At 41.0% G+C, this 20,246-nt stretch overlaps 2 protein-coding genes across 2 annotated transcripts; one reads left to right on the top strand and one right to left on the bottom strand.

Annotated features, from left to right (window-relative positions):
* The first annotated feature begins 1,178 nt into the window (after nucleotides 1–1,178).
* Nucleotides 1,179–3,448, top strand: LOC124019631 (transcription elongation factor 1 homolog). Its single transcript, XM_046335034.1, has 4 exons — nucleotides 1,179–1,279; nucleotides 2,404–2,534; nucleotides 2,656–2,726; nucleotides 2,880–3,448. The coding sequence occupies exons 2-4, from the start codon at nucleotides 2,419–2,421 to the stop codon at nucleotides 2,942–2,944; spliced, it is 252 nt and encodes an 83-aa protein (XP_046190990.1). The 5' UTR covers nucleotides 1,179–1,279; nucleotides 2,404–2,418; the 3' UTR covers nucleotides 2,945–3,448.
* A 651-nt stretch (nucleotides 3,449–4,099) lies between these two features.
* LOC124019630 (calponin-1-like) lies at nucleotides 4,100–16,238 on the bottom strand. Its single transcript, XM_046335033.1, has 7 exons — nucleotides 15,976–16,238; nucleotides 7,831–7,952; nucleotides 7,530–7,596; nucleotides 6,750–6,887; nucleotides 6,491–6,607; nucleotides 6,155–6,301; nucleotides 4,100–5,969 (listed from the first exon to the last, which is right to left on the bottom strand). Exons 1-7 carry the CDS (start codon nucleotides 16,033–16,035, stop codon nucleotides 5,730–5,732), a joined length of 891 nt encoding a protein of 296 aa, XP_046190989.1. The 5' UTR covers nucleotides 16,036–16,238; the 3' UTR covers nucleotides 4,100–5,729.
* Between the last annotated feature and the right edge of the window lie 4,008 nt (nucleotides 16,239–20,246).

Raw genomic sequence — 20,246 nt, 5'->3', positions numbered from 1 at the left:
TCTTTAATGCGGATTTAAGAATATTTGCATTAAAATCTGTCGCCAATGGGTTGGAAACCTGGCTACTAGTATAAAATCCGAAATTCCACCTATAAGAGGCTAGACGAAGTGGGTGGCTGTTTGATCCATGGGGGTGACTCCTATTCAATGTTCCTTCTGGGTAAGAGGTTGTAGATGTGACAATTAGGTGAACATGCACAAATGCATTTCTCATCAATTTGTCAGGTTGGGTAATATAATAAATAGTATGTTGCTATATGAATTACTGTCTTGATTTATTTCAAGTGCACAAGCATTTTTCACATGCTCTCAAATGCACTCCACATCAAAGTACCGTCAACTGCTTGGACCACTAATTGCTCTTAACCCTAATTGCTCCTGTAAGTCACTCTGGATAAGTGCTTTGCTCATGGGCACATTGACAGATTTTTCACCTAGTCCGCTCGGATTTGAACCAGCAAACATTTGGTTACTGCCCCACCACTCTTAAACTCTAGGCTAACCACTAGGGACATGCAATATTCAGTAATAATGCATTATCGGTAATGGTCTCTAGCTGACACTGGTAGCTTTAATGCATTTTTACACAGAATCCCATGAGATGGAAGTTATAGTTATGAAAGGATGTGTATTTTCAATATCACTATGGAGCAATTTAAATGCATAGTTGTATTGAGGCAGAACAGAAAAGCAGCAGGCTCTGGGCCACGTAGTTTAGACCAGGGGTACTCAACCTATGACCTTTTTAGCTGCGTTCATCCACCTCTGGCCTGCTCGCCTCCCTACCACTGAGGAAGTACAGCTCTCGCTCAGCCCAGTCAAAACTGTTCGCTGCCCTGGCCCCCCAATGGTGGAACAAACTTCCTCACGACGCCAGGACAGCGGAGTCAATCACCACCTTCCGGAGACACCTGAAACCCCACCTCTTTAAGGAATACCTAGGATAGGATAAGTAATCCCCCCCCCCCCCCCCTAAGTTTTAGATGCACTATTGTAAAGTGACTTCCACTGGATGTCTTAGGGTGAATGCACCAATTTGTAAGTCGCTCTGGATAAGAGCGTCTGCTAAATGACTTAAATGTAAATGTAATATAATCAATGTATATATTTTGGGATTGTATCAAATAGGTTTATAAATTCTGAGAGGTGGGTTGATAATTTGTTTTGACCAATGACAACCCTAAAAAACGCCTTAATCTTCCAATCAGATGAAAGAGTTCAGAATAATTTCCGGATACAATTTCTATTTGTTAGCGTCATTACTTGGGTCATTTATCTGGTAAGAAAATGCTTAATCCAGCGTGCTTTATTGTATGGCTAACATGCAAACAACTAAATTATACATCCAGCACGATTTTAAATGACATGTGTGATTCTCCTATTTTGTTTAAATTGTGCATAGCTAGCATATTACAAAGCCAGCGTTAGTTAGCTAGCTAACACAAGCTAACTTTAGTTTTCCTCGCGCTCAAACGTTACTAGCTAATACTATCTAGCTGCCTCTTCAGAAATCATCCCAAAATAAACGGTTCATGCAATTAACAATATTGTTGGAAATGGACTTGTAGAATTTGCAGGACGTTTTGTGTAAAATGAAGTATTGTTGAGCTCCTATATTATAGCTGCAAGCTAAAAAAAAAAAAAAAGTCCATGCGCGATGGCGGAGAACTAGCTACTACTACACGTTTGTGTAGTGTGAACATGTCCCCAACGAGAGAATAGCATTAATCATCGACATCTGACTTTTTTAAATTCGCGAAAATAAAATATTAGAATTTATGTGGACAATACGGTCCAAAAAATGTGTTTGTTTACACGAGTCAAGTATTAGCTCGCACATGCGTACTAGCAGATGGTCTATAGCGGCAGAATATTTATGCATTTATAACATCTCGTAAATGTGCAAATATGGGCATAGGACTTGGGAAAATACATTAACGCACCTCCAACTCGTAATTACTAATGGGAAACTTGTCTGTGATCCATGTGCTCCAATTTGCTGGACTGCCAATACCTCGATAACAGAAATTTCAGCAGCTAAATTCAACAACAAAACATGATTTATAAAAGTCTTATTTTAACAGTAATATGAGTATGAAAGCTGTACCTTTTCGTTCATGGTTGACACAGTTTGTTTGCCATTAACCAGCAATCGGCATTCTCAACGAGTTCAAAGCACATGAACCCACACATCTCGTTGTTCCTAGTTTATAAGTAGTATTTTCTGAGATTACGAGTTGAACGCAGCATCTGACTTTTTACCCCAAATCATATGAATATCAGCACCATACAGTTGATATAATATATGCTAGCTAACACGATTTACCTAATTATTTATTGAATTTGACCGTCAACAGAACTTGTTTAGTAAACTCAGAAAAATGTAGCTATTGTATTTTACAGATTTATACATCGACAATGGGACGCAGAAAATCAAAGAGGAAGCCACCTCCCAAAAAGAAACTGACGGGTAACTTGGACACCCAATTCACCTGTCCCTTTTGTAACCACGAGAAGTCCTGTGATGTCAAAATGTAAGTTCACTTGGTTGTGTTGGAACAGTATATGGTCTGGCTGTAAAATATGATCACTGATTACATGTTGATGCATATCCTAACACCCTATTCAAATGCACATTTTATTTTCTCTTTTCAGGGAACGTACTCGAAACACAGGAATAATATCATGTACCGTCTGCTTGGAAGAATTCCAGACTCCCATTACTTGTATCCTTTTGATTCTTTGATTGGATCACTATATTCACTTATCTACACACGATATTGCTCACATAATGGCTTGTGCATTTGTTTAAAAAAATAAATGCTATGTCTTTACAACTGCACCTCCCAAATGAACTTCTCCTTGACATTTGTCTCCAGATCTTTCAGAACCAGTGGATGTTTATAGTGATTGGATAGATGCTTGCGAAGCAGCCAATCAGTAGCAGTGGTACCCCTGACTCTATTCCTGTCTGATCTCACCCCTCATTCCCTATGATGGGTCACATATCTCTGGCTGGGCCAGGGCCTTGTCAAGTAGTGAATGTGGAGAACAAACGAAGACAGATAACACATCTGTGAAAACTTCAGTGTCTACACACTAGTGGATTTGATATGAAGAAAGATACACTTCCTGTCCTCCCTCTCTGTGGCAGGGTGGGATGTGGGTAGGGCAATGAAATGTCCCAATGGTCCTGATCTTTGAGAATCCCACTAAGTTTCAAACCACCTAATCATTTGTTATGTTTTACAGGCAAGCCTGTTGGTGGATATGTCTTTAGACTTTCCCAAGCTGCCATGTCCCTCTTTACTGGAGCAAGTAGATTTCATTTGTAAAAAGAAAGAGGCGATCCTGTAGTTTTTATTTTATGTCATGATTTTTATTTCAATTAGTTTTTTGTTGTTGTACGGGAATGACTTGATCAATAAACACATCAATGTAATTCACACCTAACTGCATCTGTCACATACCGCTGAAATGGTTCAAATATCTAGAACAAATATGAATGAAAACTCATCTGATATGGCCTGGTGGCAAGTGTTTCACTCACAACCCAAATTAAATAATTGTATTTTTGATGTGTTTTATTGTTTTGCAGCTAATTTCATTATAAGTCAAAGCCAAATAAATACAATATTTTAAGAATACTGAACAATCAAACAAAGACCAGAGGGTAATATTGCCAATTGTATTTTGTCTAGGCACCGTTGGCTCTCATTCTAAACTAAAAACATTTTCTTAATACACAACTGACTTCTTATATAGCTATTAGACATGTGACTATACAGAATAGGTTAGGTGCTTTAATAAAGACACCTCTTGCGGTACATATGACTTTTACCTTAAGTCTGTGGAATGTAGTCTTTTTTTTCACCAAATGTTAAAGGGATTTCAAAACACTAGATGGCACACTAATGTAGGGGGGAAAATGCAACATGGCCTTCAGATTATTACGGGCTCAGCATCAAACGATGTTCCCTTTAGTTAAAGTATTAAGCCTTCAAAAGTTTGACAAATCATCACTATAAATTCCAGAGATCAGAACCTCAGGAGGGACTCAATATTTTATGTAGCTTTATCTCCAATACCTCCTATTTAAAAAAAAATAATACAATACTGCCCAGTAACCGATATCAAGACCTTTCAAATTTAACTTAAATGGATCGTTCACCCAACTTTTAAAAATACATTGTTTCCCTTACTGTAAGCAGTCTGTGGATAAGGCATAACCAGTCCATGCTTTGTACATGAGCATGCAAGGCATAGAGATGTGTTCTGTGGAACGTTCCAGGTGCAAGACATGATCTTGAACAAACCTCTTAGCAAGCAAACAAGCCTGCTTTTCAAAGGTTTGGTCAAGCATGCACAGTTTGTTTAAACCATTAGCAGCTGTGTTAGGCTACATTATCCCAAGCATAAATATGTTGCAGACTTATGTTATTCATTTGCGACTGCTGGTACAAGGTGATTAATGAATCCACAGAATGACTGTCACATCTTGCAGTGCTCAAAATCACATTACATTCAAGATCTGTGGTGGGTACCCCATATCATGTAGTAGTTAGTGATACAGGGTCTGCTGTATTGAGCTATGACTAAGTGGACGTTAATTAGACCGTTATCTCGTGTATAACAGTGTGCAGATGTTATGGATCTCTCAACGACCTGGCTTGTCTGCCTTCTAGTCATAAGCAATTCTATCCATGTACATATTCAACAAGGTGATGCAAAGTGCAAATAGCGCAGCAATATATTAAAGCTGTGTGCCATGGAAACTATAGAGGGATTATAACTTGTCTCATGCAAACTGGCCTATATGACATCCACATTAATATAGCTGGCACAATGGCTAAAATTTCTTCTGCATTGTTTATCACTAATTAAGTGTGCGAGACGTGTTGAATACTGCTTATAATAGTAAAAATATTAAAATCTATTGGCTTTTCACGATGCATTTAGGGGCTTACATTAATTCAAGTATCAGGTTTGAGAACCCTACTACTGATCTGCTAATGATTTAAAGAATACAAGAAGAAAAAAATCCATCTGGTATAAAATGGCTGGTTGGCAGTCCAGTGAGCTAGAGCAGGGATGTCAGCGCAGTGCAGACGTGCATACACAGGCAAAGTCACAAGGAATACATCTGATCAAAGTTTTTAGTCCATGTCCCTGTGTCCTGGAAGACTCCGTCTGATTCTGTGGGCCCCGAGTCATCCAGAGGGATTGAATCCCAGACCAGACTCCTGTTCCTCAGGGGTTAAAGGTTAACAGCAACATGTCGGTCACTTCTTTCCATTCAAGGAACATTTTCCTTTATTCTCAATGTTTAAACTGGATGGGGGATCTACAACTGAAAATATACATTTTTATAAACTATAAAAGATCTATAAATTTAAAAAATGACATAACAATAAGATTGATTAAGGAATGGGTCTCTTGACATTATTAGTATCTCTTAGTATTTATTTTTCACCGTATTTGAATAGAAAAATCTCCATTGCAAAGGGAGAGAGGGGTGTGGGCCACTACATTAAAGTGATTTAAAATAATAAGGTCAAAGAGATTGAACCAGGCATGAATCCTCTCAAAGGACAAAAATGATTTGAATGGTTGATCACAAAAAAAACAGCAAGGGACGAGAATAATGGAAACAGTAAATAACAGTTTGGGTGGTCTTGCTGGTGGAGAGGGGTTCTTGAGAGGAGGGGACTGGGGTTATCATGTTCTCTTTAGTCATAGTACATAGTACCGTCAAACTCAGCCCTCTCTCCGTTGTTGACGAATTCATCAGGGTTGGAGCAGTACTTGTTGTCGTAGACCTGCCGAGGGAGGCCGTATGTGGTCATGCCCTGTTGGGACGCCATCTTGTTGGTGCCCATCTGCAGTGAAACGGTGGAGGTGTCGCATTCCTCCAAGCCCAGACTCTTGTCATAGATGTGTCTCCTGGTGCCAGGGGCCGTCATGCCAGACTGAGAGAGGGAGAGAGGGAGAAAAGCAGGGGATGATTAGATATAGGCTACAAAGTGTAATATTTTATATCATATTAATTGCTTTCATGATCGGCAGAGAGGGAAAACTCCCAAGATGTGCAGAATGTTAGTCAATTCTATCACTACCAGAGAATATCTATTAGTGAAATCAAATGGCACCCCACCTGGTTGGCACCCTTATTGGTGCCCATCTGGAGGCTGATGGTGGACTGATCCAGAGGGTTCTCCATGCCCCCCCTCGGGTCATACAGGTGACGCCGCGTGCCATAAGATGTCATGCCCTTCTGGCTGGCAAGTTTGTTGGTACCCATCTGGACAGACAGGCAAAGGTAGCGCACTGGTTATGCCTGAACTATAATACCATTAAACCAATCCTATCGGCCAAACTAAAAACAAATGAAGGTATGTTATAACATGCTGCTACTACTACTTATATTACACCTGTAATAACAGTGATATCTTAGTGTATAAGGTGTATATGATACAAAGACTGTTCTGACCTGCAGGCCGATGACATTGCGCCCTTCCTTCAGCATGTCTGGGGCAAAACGGCGCTGGTGTGCTGTCGCATACTTCACTCCCATGTCATGTTTGGAGTGGAAACCTTTGGACTGGGCCTGGTGAAAGAGGGGGAGGTTAGAAAAACAGATTATGGATCCTCACGTGAAGTAGAAGTAGGCTTCTTACAAGCCACTGACAATACTTTCTACATACAGTACTGTACAATGTGCTGAGATTCCACTATGGGATTCCACTCACAATTCCAGCCAGGGTGATGAGCGTGCTCTGGACCTGGGTGTAGTTGGTATTCTCAAACAGGTCGTTGGCCTCAAACAAATCGTATGGCTTCATACCATAAACTGTGATGGCTCGGACAAAATTGCCAATGTTTTCCAGCTGGGCAATGAAAAGGAAAAAGAATTAGCCAAGAGAAATGGTACACTGAGGTAAAAGCAAGAGTACAAACAAAGAGGACACCAGTTACTGAGTTATTTGATATTTTGATATTGTCATGTTTCTTTAAATAGTCATTCTATTTGAGACTCGGGACTTCAGAATGGTCAGCTGTGTGGGGTTTTCTTCAAAGCCCTACTCACCAGTTGGATAATATTTTTATATTTTATTCCTGACAAAGGGACCACATGTGAGTGCATTGATGCTTAGTAACATTGTATGTCATGGATGATTCTTGAAAGTGCCTCGACAAACAACTTAAAAGTGCTGTTTTCTTTTTGAGTCTCATATAAAGAGATCTGAAGACGCATGCTGAGATGTGCCCCATTAAACAACGTAGCTGCAGCTTGGAATGTAAATAAATAAACACTATGCCAAGCAAAAGACTATCTATCTGGTTACATATTTCAGCGAGTTCAGTGGATGAAAGGTATGGAGTGGAAAGAACTACTGACTCTTGGCATGCTTATTGCCGCTCAATACTAAGCAAAGTATCTATAATAACTATAGCCTACTGCACGTCATGATGGGCATGTTGTTATATAATAATACAAAAACATTTACTCTGTCTCAGAACAAGCTTACCTGATGCCAGTTTTGAGGGGAAGTGTTAATCTTTCTCACAGATCCTGGCTGAAGTGTGTTGATAAGTCTACACACAAGGAAAGAGAAAGCACAGAACAGTCTAAATACTGTTCTGACTTTGAGTGGCCCTGTCATCATTAACAGTGGGGAAATGAATGAGACAATGATATTGGAAGCCACAGAAAGTAATATGGTGATATGACACACAATATGCTCTCTGCCATTCTGCATGCCATTCTGCATGCCATTCTGCATGCCATTCTGCACGGCCACAGTACTGAGGAGAATATCGCTCACTCACTCGCACAAGATGACCCCATCCTTTAGGTTCTCCATGAAAGGATCAGCGATCTTCTTGCCTGTTACGTCCTGGATCCACAGCCTCAGCTCCTCCTCCTTCTGGGGGTCATACTTCTGGGCCAACTGAAGAGGCAGAGGTCAAATGTTATACAGTGCATTCGGAAAGTATTCAGACCCCTTCACTTTTTCCACATTTTGTTACATTTCAGCCTTATTCTAAAATGGATTAAGTTATTATTTTTCCGCCACACACGATACCCCATAATGACACAGCGAAAACAACGCAGTGAAGGGGTCTGATTACTTTCCGGATGCACTGGAAATGTGTTGCATTTGACTAAATCCTAACATCTGCAGACACTCAGGTCTTGTAACTGTCAGTTCTGCATGATGAATGATCTTGTGACAGGTGCTTGGCTACCTGAAAAATAAAAATGATCTTACAACAAACTAACTATAGTAAACGAGTCATAGAACTATGATATTTATCAGAGCCAATATCCCCCCTTCTCCCTTTTCCTTTCTCATCTTGTAACAGAGGGATAACATTCCTCTCCACTTTCCTTTGAAAGCCTACCCATTGTAATAGAACCTAACGATGAAGATTAGAGTTTTAAAAAACAACAGGAAGAAATGTTCAAATGGCCATGGGACATTCCTGCATGGAGAAACACTGATTCTCCACTTCCATGTATTTCCCTATTGGCACAAACGCATCCCCCTAATACCAGAAATTCTATGGTGGGTCTGTAGCCCCCTTCTCACTCTGCACTTTCTCCTTTTCTGAATGTTCTGCTCACTCACAGTCTGGGAGAGGGCTTGTGAGACCAGGAGCCAACACAAACAGGTATTTCAAAGCAGCAGGGTTTGCGTAGCTTCCAGTCCATCAGACCAAACTTGGGAGAAACAGCTCTCCCTATTACTCCTCCCTGTGCTCCCCCTCTCCCTCTGGGTTTTCCGGAATCTGTCCTTTTACAGTGAGGCGATTTACTCAGGCAAACCACATCTGATAATGAGATGCCAAGACCTGCAGACAGCACTTGCATCCAGCCAAGGTATTTTGGTCAGAGTTTCATTTAACTGTGTCAGGAGGTCAGGAATGTAATCAGAACTGGTTCATTTATTTAAAAATGTATAAGTCTTTGATGCCAAAATTGGCACCTATCCATTGATTCTATCAGTGTTTTTCATGTATTAACTCAGAGGAGAGAATATAAATTAAATCAGTGTAGGCCATGGCATAAGGAATAAAATGGTTTAAGTTGATACAAACGGGTGAAAGTAAGACAGAACGGTCCGGCATGGAGTACCGGCAAAATAAAGAGTGGGTGTACGTCATGCTGGTAAAACATAAACCTATCACAATTATTAAAACAGATTTCAAGAAAACTGTAGGCTATCACACTATTTTTCATACCGCATGTCATTCGCATGAAAAATGAGCGAATAGACTTGAAAACTTGTGGAATACGCTCCAAAATGCAGTGTGGTTCAACAATAACACTGACATTTTGATAAGGCAGAGATGAGCGGCCGAGACCGAGATGCGCGCGGACAGCAGTGTACGCATCAATTCAGGTTACAATGCTTGTGTAGGCCCAATGAAGGACAATCACCGAATGTCATTCAGAACACTTTGGTGTTTTGTAAGGGATGTCTCTTTGCATTTATCAAAAGGCACTGCTGTATGGATGTTGGAATTATTTTAGCGTGGATTGGCCTAATAGTTGGAATAGTAACTGAGGTCTGGACACTGACTGTAGGTCTCACAAGTCGCCTATTATAATTTTAACTCCTGCAGAATACAGTGTTTCTCACAGTAAAATTATTATCCAAATGTTAATTTTGTCTCGGGATCAGGAGTGGAGAAATACGATTGATTTATTTCAGCATCTTGAGAGAATTAGATTGAGCGCTTTTAGGGACCTGTTGTGTAGCCTTAAAGTGCAATTTCATCAGCTACATAAAAGCTGACAGTATTTAATTTTCAGCCACATTAAATATGCATCCAATACGAAATGAAATACTATCAGAAACATGTTGGATCGTTTTCACAGCTTTTCATTTCCTTTAAACCGGTCAAACTGATGTCATTTGGAAATCTCCCTGGTCCCAAAACGTCCTCGGTCCGGGAGAGAAGCAGAAATTAAAGAGAAACTTTAACTATGTCACCTATACTGAACACAGATTTAAACGCAACATGCAACAATATCAAAGATTTTACTGGGTTACAGTTCATAGAAAGAAATCAGTCAATTGAAATAAATTAATTCACATGACTAGGTAGGGGCGCCGGAGTGCGGGCCTGGGATGGCATAGGTCCACCAACCCGGGAGCCAGGTCCACCCACTGGTGAGTCAAGCCCAGCCAATCAGAATGAGTTTTTCCCCACAAAAGGGCTTTATTACAGATAGAAATACTCCTCAGCACCCCCACTCCCCCTCCTCAGACGATCATGCAGGTGAAGAAGGCGGATGTGGAGGTCCTAGCTGGCATGGTTACAAGTGGTCTGCGGTTGTGAGGCCAGTTGGACTTACTGCCAAATTCTCTAAAACAACGTTGTAGGCCAGTGTAATGATCATGTGATTTAATCAGCTTCTTGATCTGCCACACCTGGCAAAGGGGAAATTCTCACTAACAGGGATGTAAACTAAATAATCTTGTATTGCATATGGAACATTTCAGGGATCTTTTATTTCAGCTCATGGAAAATGGGACCAACACTTTACATGTTGCATTTATATTACTGTTCTGTATAGATTGTAGATGATGCATTGATCATTCTGTCGATTTATGCCATCAGTGGTCCTTCTGTAGCTCAGTTGGTAGAGCATGGCGCTTGTAACGCCAGGGTAGTGGGTTCGATCCCCGGGACCACCCATACATAGAATGTATGCACACTTGTCTGTAAGTCGCTTTGGATAAAAGCGTCTGCTAAATGGCATATATTATATTATTATTAGCGAGGCTTTATCTAGTATTCTAGATGATCATCAAGCAATGACAGAAGAGGAGCTGTAAGGATCTAATTATATACGAGTTGACTAACAAATGTTATGTAATAAAAAACAGACAAATATCTAACTATAGCTTTAAAACTATTCCCGCACCTTCTGTTGTTCAGAAGTACCTGAGAAACTTGCACAGGTAGCCTACATTAGCCTTTTAAGTAATTGATTGACAATCAGATGAAAACACATGACAGGTCATGTTTATGCCACATTAAAAGGTAGGCTAATACATTTGAAAAGTTAAAGGACAAATCTTTACTATTAGGTCTGTAGAGATCCTATTAAATTAATAGGGATTCTAAATGTAATTCTATGATTAGGCCCGTATAGATTTTCTTTAAGTGTGTACACACATTGGAGGTCCCTGTACCGGGAATACAATACATTTCCTTTCACCCCTGGATACAAACATGTTGAAGGTTGACATTCCAGTGAATCCACAGGGCCCTGTTCTGTCTGTCTCTCCTCTGCCTCAACAGTGTTTTGTCATTCCCCACTGGAGTGTAAATTGTTTACAGAGAGACACTTGCTCAGGTTGTAAGACAGAGCTCAGGGACACCTTAAAAGGAGATTTAGGTTGCTGACGTACCTGTCTGTCAGTCTCTGGAGCATATCCGCTGTCATCGGATGTCATGCCACTGGCATATGTATATGTATATATAGTGGGGAGAACAAGTATTTGATACACTGCCGATTTTGCAGGTTTTCCTACTTATAAAGCATGTAGAGGTCTGTCATTTTTATCATAGGTACACTTCAACTGTGAGAGATGCAATCTAAAACAAAAATCTAGAAAATCACATTGTATGATTTTTAAGTAATTAATTTGCATTTTATTGCATGACAAAAGTATTTGATCACCTACCAACCAATAAGAATTCCGGCTCTCACAGACTTGCAAGTTTTTCTTTAAGAAGCCTCCCTGTTCTCCACTCATTACCTGTATTAACTGCACCTGTTTGAACTCATTACCTGTATAAAAGACACACACTCAATCAAACAGACTCCAACCCCTGCACAATGGCAATGAACAGAGAGGTGTAAGGACATCAGGGATAAAATTGTAGACCTGCACAAGGCTGGGATGGGCTACAGGACAATAGGGAAGCAGCTTGGTGAGAAGGCAACAACTGTTGGCGCAATTATTAGAAAATGGAAGAAGTTCAAGATGAATGTCAATCACCCTCGGTCTGGGGCTCCATGGAAGATCTCACCTCGTGGGGAATCAATGATCATGAGGAAGGTGAGGGATCAGCCCAGAACTACATGGCAGGACCTGGTCAATGACCTGAAGAGAGCTGGGACCACAGTCTCAAAGAAAACCATTAGTAATACACTACGCCGTCATGGATTAAAATCCTGCAGCGCACGCAAGGTCCCCCTGCTCAAGCCAGCGCATGTCCAGGCCCGTCTGAAGTTTGCCAATGACCATCTGGATGATCCAAAGGAGGAATAGGAGAAGGTCATGTGGTCTGATGAGAAAAAAATAGAGCTTTTTGGTCTAAACTCCACTCGCTGTGTTTGGAGGAAGAAGGATGAGTACAACCCCAAGAACACCATCCCAACCGTGAAGCATGGAGGTGGAAACATCATTCTTTGGGGATGCTTTTCTGCAAAGGGGATAGGATGACTGTACCATATTGAGGGGAGGATGGATGGGGCCATGTATCGCAAGATCTTGGCCAACAACCTCCTTTCCTCAGTAAGAGCATTGAAGATGGGTCGTGGCTGGGTCTTCCAGCATGACAACGACCCGAAACACACAGCCAGGGCAACGAAGGAGTGGCTCCGTAAGAAGCATCTCAAGGTCCTGGAGTGGCCTAGCCAGTCTCCAGACCTGAACCCAATAGAAAATCTTTGGCGGGAGCTGAAAGTCTGTATGGCCCAGCGACTGCCCCGAAACCTGAAGGATCTGGAGAAGGTCTGTATGGAGGAGTGGGCCAAAATCCCTGCTGCAGTGTGTGCAAACCTGGTCAAGAACTACACGAAACGTATGATCTCTGTAATTGCAATTGTGTACCAAATATTAAGTTCTGCTTTTCTGATGTATCAAATACTTATGTCATGCAAGAAAATGCAAAATAATTACTTAAAAATCATACAATGTGATTTTTCTGGATTTTCTTTTTAGATTCCGTCTCTCACAGTTGAAGTGTACCTATGATTTAAAAAAAACATTACAGACCTCTACAAGCTATGTAAGTGGGAAAACCTGCAAAATCGGCAGTGTATCAAATACTTGTTCTCCCCACTGTGTGTGTGTGTGTGTGTGTATGTATATATATATATATATACTGTGGGGCAAAAAAAGTATTTAGTCAGCCACCAATTGTGCAAGTTCTCCCACTTAAAAAGATGAGAGGCCTGTAATTTTCATCATAGGTACACTTCAACGATGACAGACAAAATGAGAAAAAAAATCCAGAAAATCACATTGTAGGATTTTTTATGAATGTATTTGCAAATTATGGTGGAAACTAAATATTTGGTCAATAACAAAAGTTTATCTCAATACTTTGTTATATACCTTTTGTTGGCAATGACAGAGGGCAAACGTTTTCTGTAAGTCTTCACAAGATTTTCACACACTGTTGCTGGTATTTTTGGCCCATTCCTCCATGCAGATCTCCTCTAGAGCAGTGATGTTTTGGGGCTGTTGCTGGGCAACACGTACTTTCAACTCCCTCCAAAGATTTTCTATGGGGTTGAGATCTGGAGACTGGCTAGGCCACTCCAGGACCTTGAAATGCTTCTTACGAAGCCACTCCTTCGTTGCCTGGGCGGTGTGTTTGGGATCATTTTCATGCTGAAAGACCCAGCCACGTTTAATCTTCAATGCCCTTGCTGATGGAAGGAGGTTTTCACTCAAAATCTCACGATACATGGCCCCATTCATTATTTCCTTTACACGGATCAGTCGTCCTGGTCCCTTTGCAGAAAAACAGCCCCAAAGCATGATGTTTCCACCCCCATGCTTCACAGTAGGTATGGTGGTCTTTGGATGCAACTCAGCATTCTTTGTCCTCCAAACACGACGAGTTGCGTTTTTACCAAAAACGTATATTTTGGTTTCATCTGACCATATGACATTCTCCCAATCTTCTTCTGGATCATCCAAATGCTCTCTAGCAAACTTCAGACGGGCCTGGACATGTACTGGCTTAAGCAGGGGGACACGTCTGGCACTGCAGGATTTGAGTCCCTGGCGGCGTAGTGTGTTACTGATGGTAGGCTTTGTTACTTTGGTCCCAGCTCTCTGCAGGTCATTCACTAGGTCCCCCCCGTGTGGTTCTGGGATTTTTGCTCACCGTTCTTGTGATCATTTTGACCCCACTGGGTGAGATCTTGCATGGAGCCCCAGATCGAGGGAGATCGTCAGTGGTCTTGTATGTCTTCCATTTCCTAATAATTGCTCCCACAGTTGATTTCTTCAAACTAAGCTGCTTACCTATTGCAGATTCAGTCTTCCCAGTCTGGTGCAGTCTACAATTTTGTTTCTGGTGTCCTTTGACAGCTCTTTGGTCTTGGCCATAGTGGAGTTTGGAGTGTGACTGTTTGAGGTTGTGGACAGGTGTCTTTTACACTGATAACAAGTTCAAACAGGTGCCATTAATACAGGTAATGAGTGGAGGACAGAGGAGCCTCTTAAAGAAGTTACAGGTTTGTGAGAGCCAGAAATCTTGCTTGTTTGCAGGTGACCAAATACTTATTTTCCACCATAATTTGCAAATAAATAAATTTAAAATCCTACAACGTGAATTTCTTGATTTTTTTCTCTCTTTTTGTCTGTCATAGTTGAAGTGTACCTATGATGAAAATTACAGGCCTCTCTCATCTTTTTAAGTGGCTGACTAAATAGTAAATTGGTGGCTGACTAAATACTTTTTTGCCCCACTGTACATATATATATATATACTGTCTGATACACTATTGAATATAACCTATTTCTATACTACAGCACTGATGATGGCACTAACCATGGTGGCCAACTATAAGGAAATGTTCATTTGAAGAGTGCCCCTGTGAAAGTATGGATAGGAAACCACTATGTATGCAGGAACCACGGCTCTTCCAGCATGATAAGGTTATTGATAGGGATAGCACATTCAGTTGTCATTGACAAACATGGAGTCGGGAGTTCTGGAATATCCTGGGATAGTTATTTGATCCCATTGGCAGAGTCATGCTATGTCCAAACTGAACATGGGTTGTCAGCAGTTATGATACACACACACACACATTTTGTGCATCACTGTCATTGCACTGTCACTGAAAATACAATCTCTCCCAAACATCAGTGGATGTTGACAGCACAGTCGCCTACAGTAGCTGATCCATTGACTCTTGGTTGGTGTTGACTCATTTAGTTCTCGCCTACACTTTAAAGCTGCAATCTGCGGTTCAAACAATAACATACCACGACTGATTTGGTAAAATAGCTTAGGGATGGGTCTGTAGAAATGTAACCACTGATGGGTTCTGATGATGGGGTAAGAACAAGGAACTAAGCTCATGAAGGATTTATAAGTCATATTCTTCAATAATCAATGGATATCATGAATTTAAAAGTCCAAAATGAATGTAGCGATCACAGATTGCCTCTTTAAAAAATATGTACACACTGGTAGCCTTCTAGAGACACCTTGAAAGCAGGCCTTGTGAGCTCATCTGGGAGTAATTCTGTCATTGTGCTCTGTGGCAGACAGGTGAGGTGATATCACTTGTAATCTAAACGACCCAGTTCAAAGTTATGAATCAGATACAATTGGTTTGGATACCCTCACATATTAAATGATAAAGTAAACTGTCAGAATGTTAGGCTGCCATTTATCAGTATAGGCCTAATGAGTAATCCATGATTACAATTGACAGTCCAATTTGACGGTCCAAAAAGCCTATTCGCAAAAAGTCCTAACAGAAAGCAAAAATATATTATTGGCCCTCGATATACCATTGGTTCCCCTACAACTAATGCATCTGAGAAGATGCGCGTACCAACAACAAGATATGCGAGCGTCAAGTGCGCACCTTCCTGAGCGCGAGCATTCTCTTGGCCCACTGATGCAAATTACGCAAAGACCCCATTATTTTCATTTCAATTAAAAGGAAATCTACATGACATGCGAGATACATACCTTACTTTTGACCTCGGCAGAAAGTCCGAAGGATGGTCCACTTTTGAAATTCTTTGACATAGTTATCTTTGATTATTCACAGAGGAGATTTAAAAAATGGTGAAATACACCCCTCTCTCTTGGCACGAGAAACCCCACAGCAAAGTCCTCTTTCTCCCTGGACTCCAATGGATATGACAGACCCGCGGATGTTGCAGGAGGATTCAAATTCTGTAACGTTCTTGCTCGCTCTGGTGAGGCTGTGGACCACTCTGCAACACTTTTCTCAATCTTTTTTAAACTCTTCCCATCTGTGGATTTCTGGAGTGCGGCGCGATTGGCTAGGGCCACCATCCAATCCCGACGTTGCCTCTTCCTCTGGGTGATGTCACCAGTATGGCATTAGACTCGCTCAGTGTCACTTTTTCCACCTTAAGGGGAATTGGATGTTGGATGGATGATCCTTCTCAATTGCCTAATTTTACTGCATCCAATTTCACTTTCATTACCAAATGAAATAAATATCAAGCACATCACAAATTCATAGACCTATAGCTATTATTAAATAGTTGAGGGTCTACCTCACAATCACAGGTCAAGGCAGACCTTTAGAGTTTTGAATTACACATTTAACTTTATATTTATACAAAGTATTATAAAGTAATATTTATACATGCGGCAAGGTGTTTCATTACTGTATGTGTAGATCCTATATGACAGAATTATTTGTCAGGCCTGAAAGTATTGACCCATCCATCATAAACCTGAAGAAGCTTGGTTTATATTGTTGGGCAAAGAGGTTCAAGACCAGTGTAACCCTAATTACGGTCATGGTCAAGGATGGTTAAGAAAGCAGATATCGAAAAGGCTACATGGATACTTTCTCACTTGAGCATATTGAATTGATCACTTTCTTATGCAAAATGATTTCAGTATGAATAGCAATATGATTCATCCTGATAATAATACATTAAATGTATCCCAAATGTATTTATGTAGTGATTCACATTTTATATGTATTCTTCCTTTACCATTTTCAACCCTGATGCTTTACAATCCATATCTTGGTTTTTCCATAACAAACTTGGAACTAAATACTACAATCTACTTTAAAAAAAAGAGTTGATATCTTTTTGAAAAGAAGCCAAGAAAAAGTGCTAAACACCCTTGTTGGCAAGTGTTTTTCTACCATCTTGTCAATACCTATATAACACCCCCATACACCCCCTATACCCACACATATAGTATAGTGTGTTCCATAGAGTTTCATTTGAGGTCGTTGGTCTGACCTATATGGCTTGGGGGCCTGACGTCACCTGGAACAATGAGCTGGTTTTCCTCTTATACCCCAGTGTTTCACTCCACTGCTCTGCTCGTCCACAGGCAGATGACAAGGGAATGGAATGCAAAGCCAGCGGGCTGTGGAGTGTCAAAGAGGAACAGGCAGCACTGCTCCCCAGAGAGCAGCATGATGATTCACCCTACTGCTGTTTGTCCTGTCCCACTTTCACTCTCCCACACACATGGTGGTAATGCGTTACCAGACAGGGCACGAGGAGAAGGTTCTGGAAAAAGCACTATGAGGGGATGGAGGATGGGGAAAAGGGTTATGGTGGAGGGCTGTAGGAGTGCTGGAATAGTGGAGTTCAAACTCCCTGACCCAGTAACAATACAGGCAGGATTACTGTAAATCAATCAAGTTGATGATAACATGCCAAGAGTGGTATGGTACAGCAGCAGTGAAACGGTCTGCAAAGCTCACATGATTCCAAGTGGTTTTTAATATGGAGGTTCCTAGACAAGGATGGACAATTAATGACTAATTCCAGTTACAGTGTAATTACACGCTGGAGCACATCGTTGGGACACCAATGTGTTTTCTTGCAGGGCATCTCAAATGAAGAAGAGTGGAAGTCAGGTGGACTTTCAAATTAACTATTTCCACCAGTACACCAGTGGAGAAATACCTGTTTTATAATGGTTTCTAGAAGATCACAGACCTGCTAACATTATAAAAGTAAATGATTTGGGTTGAGAAGAGTAATAATGCCTCAGCTCAGACGATTGCAAGGTCACACATTATTTGATGATAAATGAGTTTCAGCCTGATAGGCTAGCTGTAGTGGTAGTAGACGTTTGAGTTTGGCTAGCTGTAGTGGTAGTAGACGTTTGAGTTTGGCTAGCTGTAGTGGTAGTAGACGTTTGAGTTTGGCGGACATCTTTACACACAGTAGTCTATAGTGTATAAACCAAGAGGTTATGAAGCGTAGACTCTTACTGGAGCTACTGATCTAACTACTGAGCACCATTAACAATGTTAACAACTACGTTATAACCCAATAGTTACATTTACATTACATTTAAGTCATTTAGCAGACGCTCTTATCCAGAGCGACTTACAAATTGGTGCATTCACCTTATGACATCCAGTGGAACAACCACTTTACAATAGTGCATCTAAATATTTTAAGGGGGGGGGGGTGAGAAGGATTACTTTATCCTATCCTAGGTATTCCTTAAAGAGGTGGGGTTTCAGGTGTCTCCGGAAGGTGGTGATTGACTCCGCTGTCCTGGCGTCGTGAGGGAGTTTGTTCCACCATTGGGGAGCCAGAGCAGCGAACAGTTTTGACTGAGCTGAGCGGGAACTGTACTTCCTAGTTGACGTTTATTAACAAGGACATAGTCATGAAGAGTTTGAGGAACACTGTGAATCTGAGTACACAATTGAACAAACAATGACCAGCAAAAGGTACACTAAGCAAAGCTTAGGTAGAGCTGGTTTGTGAAGATAGGACTCATAAACCATAAAGGGCCAATCAGCAGTTGAAACAATAACCACTGTTTTGGTAAAAAGCTGAGGGATGGGGCTGGAGAAATGTAATCACTCTCAAATTCATAGACAGAGCTATGGATGCAAGGACTGACCATCCATGGTATCAACATTATAGTTTTAACCATGTTGAGGCTATACAGTGTTTGTTTACATTGAATTTGTTTATAAACATTGGACTATAAAAGGCTTATATTTTGGGTTCTGATGGGGTAGTACGTTAAAACTAAGCTCAGGAGGAATTTCTAAGTTACATTCTTTAAGAATCAAAGGAAACATTAATTTATGCTGATTGCCCCTTTAAAGCTCACCTTAAAGTCTTACTTTAGGTATGAGGCTGCGATGACAAACTCAAATTATAGTGGAGCCTTATGTAACGTGGCCATAAACAGACTGTCAGTGAAATACAGAAGCGCACAAGCACAGAGAGAGAGAGAATAGCTGAGTGTGGGCCCAAGCAAGGGTCTTATAAACATCTCAAGGAGAGAAGAGGCACACGGGAGGAATTTGGACACTTTATTTGGGCATGATGGGAGAAGGAAGGGCCGTAACTGGCTGGAGCAGCCCAGATGTAATGTGATGTGAAAATGGAATCCCTCAAACTGATAATGAACTACTGTTACATGTTTGCTGTGCAGTGGGTCTGTTGTGGGTCATGTACAGTGAGAGGAAGCATAGGGAACATACCACACCTCCAGGTTGGAAACCTCTTATGATGGTCTGTTTATTTGAACGCTAACCTACTGGAAATACTGTGTTGCATGGAGTCTTGAGGAGATGACAAGGTTTGGATAACATTACAACTTTAAATTCCAAATGAATTAGAAACACAAGAAAAGAGCTATTAGAGAGAGTACACCTTGGTAGGAAGGACACCTAGGCTACAAACAGAGCTCAGGCAAAGGGAGATGAGAAGACTGAGGCTTTGGGAGAGCTACGAGATTCAAGAGGCAGACAAATTGTGCAAGTCATAATACTTGACAAAGCAAAGGTGCACATGTGTAGCTGGAACTGTTGAGAAAGATGGAGAAGCAGCGAGAGACAGAAAACTGCTGTTCTGGATGGTAGAGGGGCATTTCCAAAGTTCCAGCTCCCCCCTCTCCACACCCTCATCCACTCTGTCTGGCTATTTAGGGTAGAAGGCCTCCTCAACCTAGGCTGAGAAGAATTCAGAAGGCTGGGTTCTTAGCATCATCATTTGGGCTGTCTATGTACAGTAGGACTGAAAGTTGAAACAAAATCTGGGCTTGACTAATACATTTTTTTGTGAATTAATACCCAAATGTCTGGGTGCATTTATAAAGTGTTTGTGTATAGTATAGTATAGCAAAGTGCTATTTGATAAACTGGTTAAAAGTCATGTTAAATCCCCACTGAATTGTCAAGGGTTTCAAGTACCTTGTAAAAAATCAGTTATTTTTAATAGCCTCTCAGAAGTCTGGAATGTTGATTTCAGAGTAGT

This window comes from Oncorhynchus gorbuscha, unplaced genomic scaffold, assembly GCF_021184085.1.
Source record: "Oncorhynchus gorbuscha isolate QuinsamMale2020 ecotype Even-year unplaced genomic scaffold, OgorEven_v1.0 Un_scaffold_645, whole genome shotgun sequence".
NCBI lineage: Eukaryota > Metazoa > Chordata > Actinopteri > Salmoniformes > Salmonidae > Oncorhynchus > Oncorhynchus gorbuscha.
Note: the sequence above shows the minus strand (reverse complement) of the source record. Positions and strands in the feature narration are given on the sequence as shown.

Coding starts and splice junctions, on each gene's coding strand:
- LOC124019631 (XM_046335034.1), top strand. CDS start 2,419: ATGGGACGCAGAAAATCAAAGAGGAAGCCACCTCCCAAAAAGAAACTG. Junction 2,535..2,655: donor AAGTCCTGTGATGTCAAAAT/GTAAGTTCACTT, acceptor TTCTCTTTTCAG/GGAACGTACTCGAAACACAG. Junction 2,727..2,879: donor ATTCCAGACTCCCATTACTT/GTATCCTTTTGA, acceptor ATTTGTCTCCAG/ATCTTTCAGAACCAGTGGAT.
- LOC124019630 (XM_046335033.1), bottom strand. CDS start 16,035: ATGTCAAAGAATTTCAAAAGTGGACCATCCTTCGGACTTTCTGCCGAG. Junction 6,888..7,529: donor CCCCTCAAAACTGGCATCAG/GTAAGCTTGTTC, acceptor TTCATTGCCCAG/CTGGAAAACATTGGCAATTT. Junction 6,302..6,490: donor GCAATGTCATCGGCCTGCAG/GTCAGAACAGTC, acceptor CTGTCTGTCCAG/ATGGGTACCAACAAACTTGC.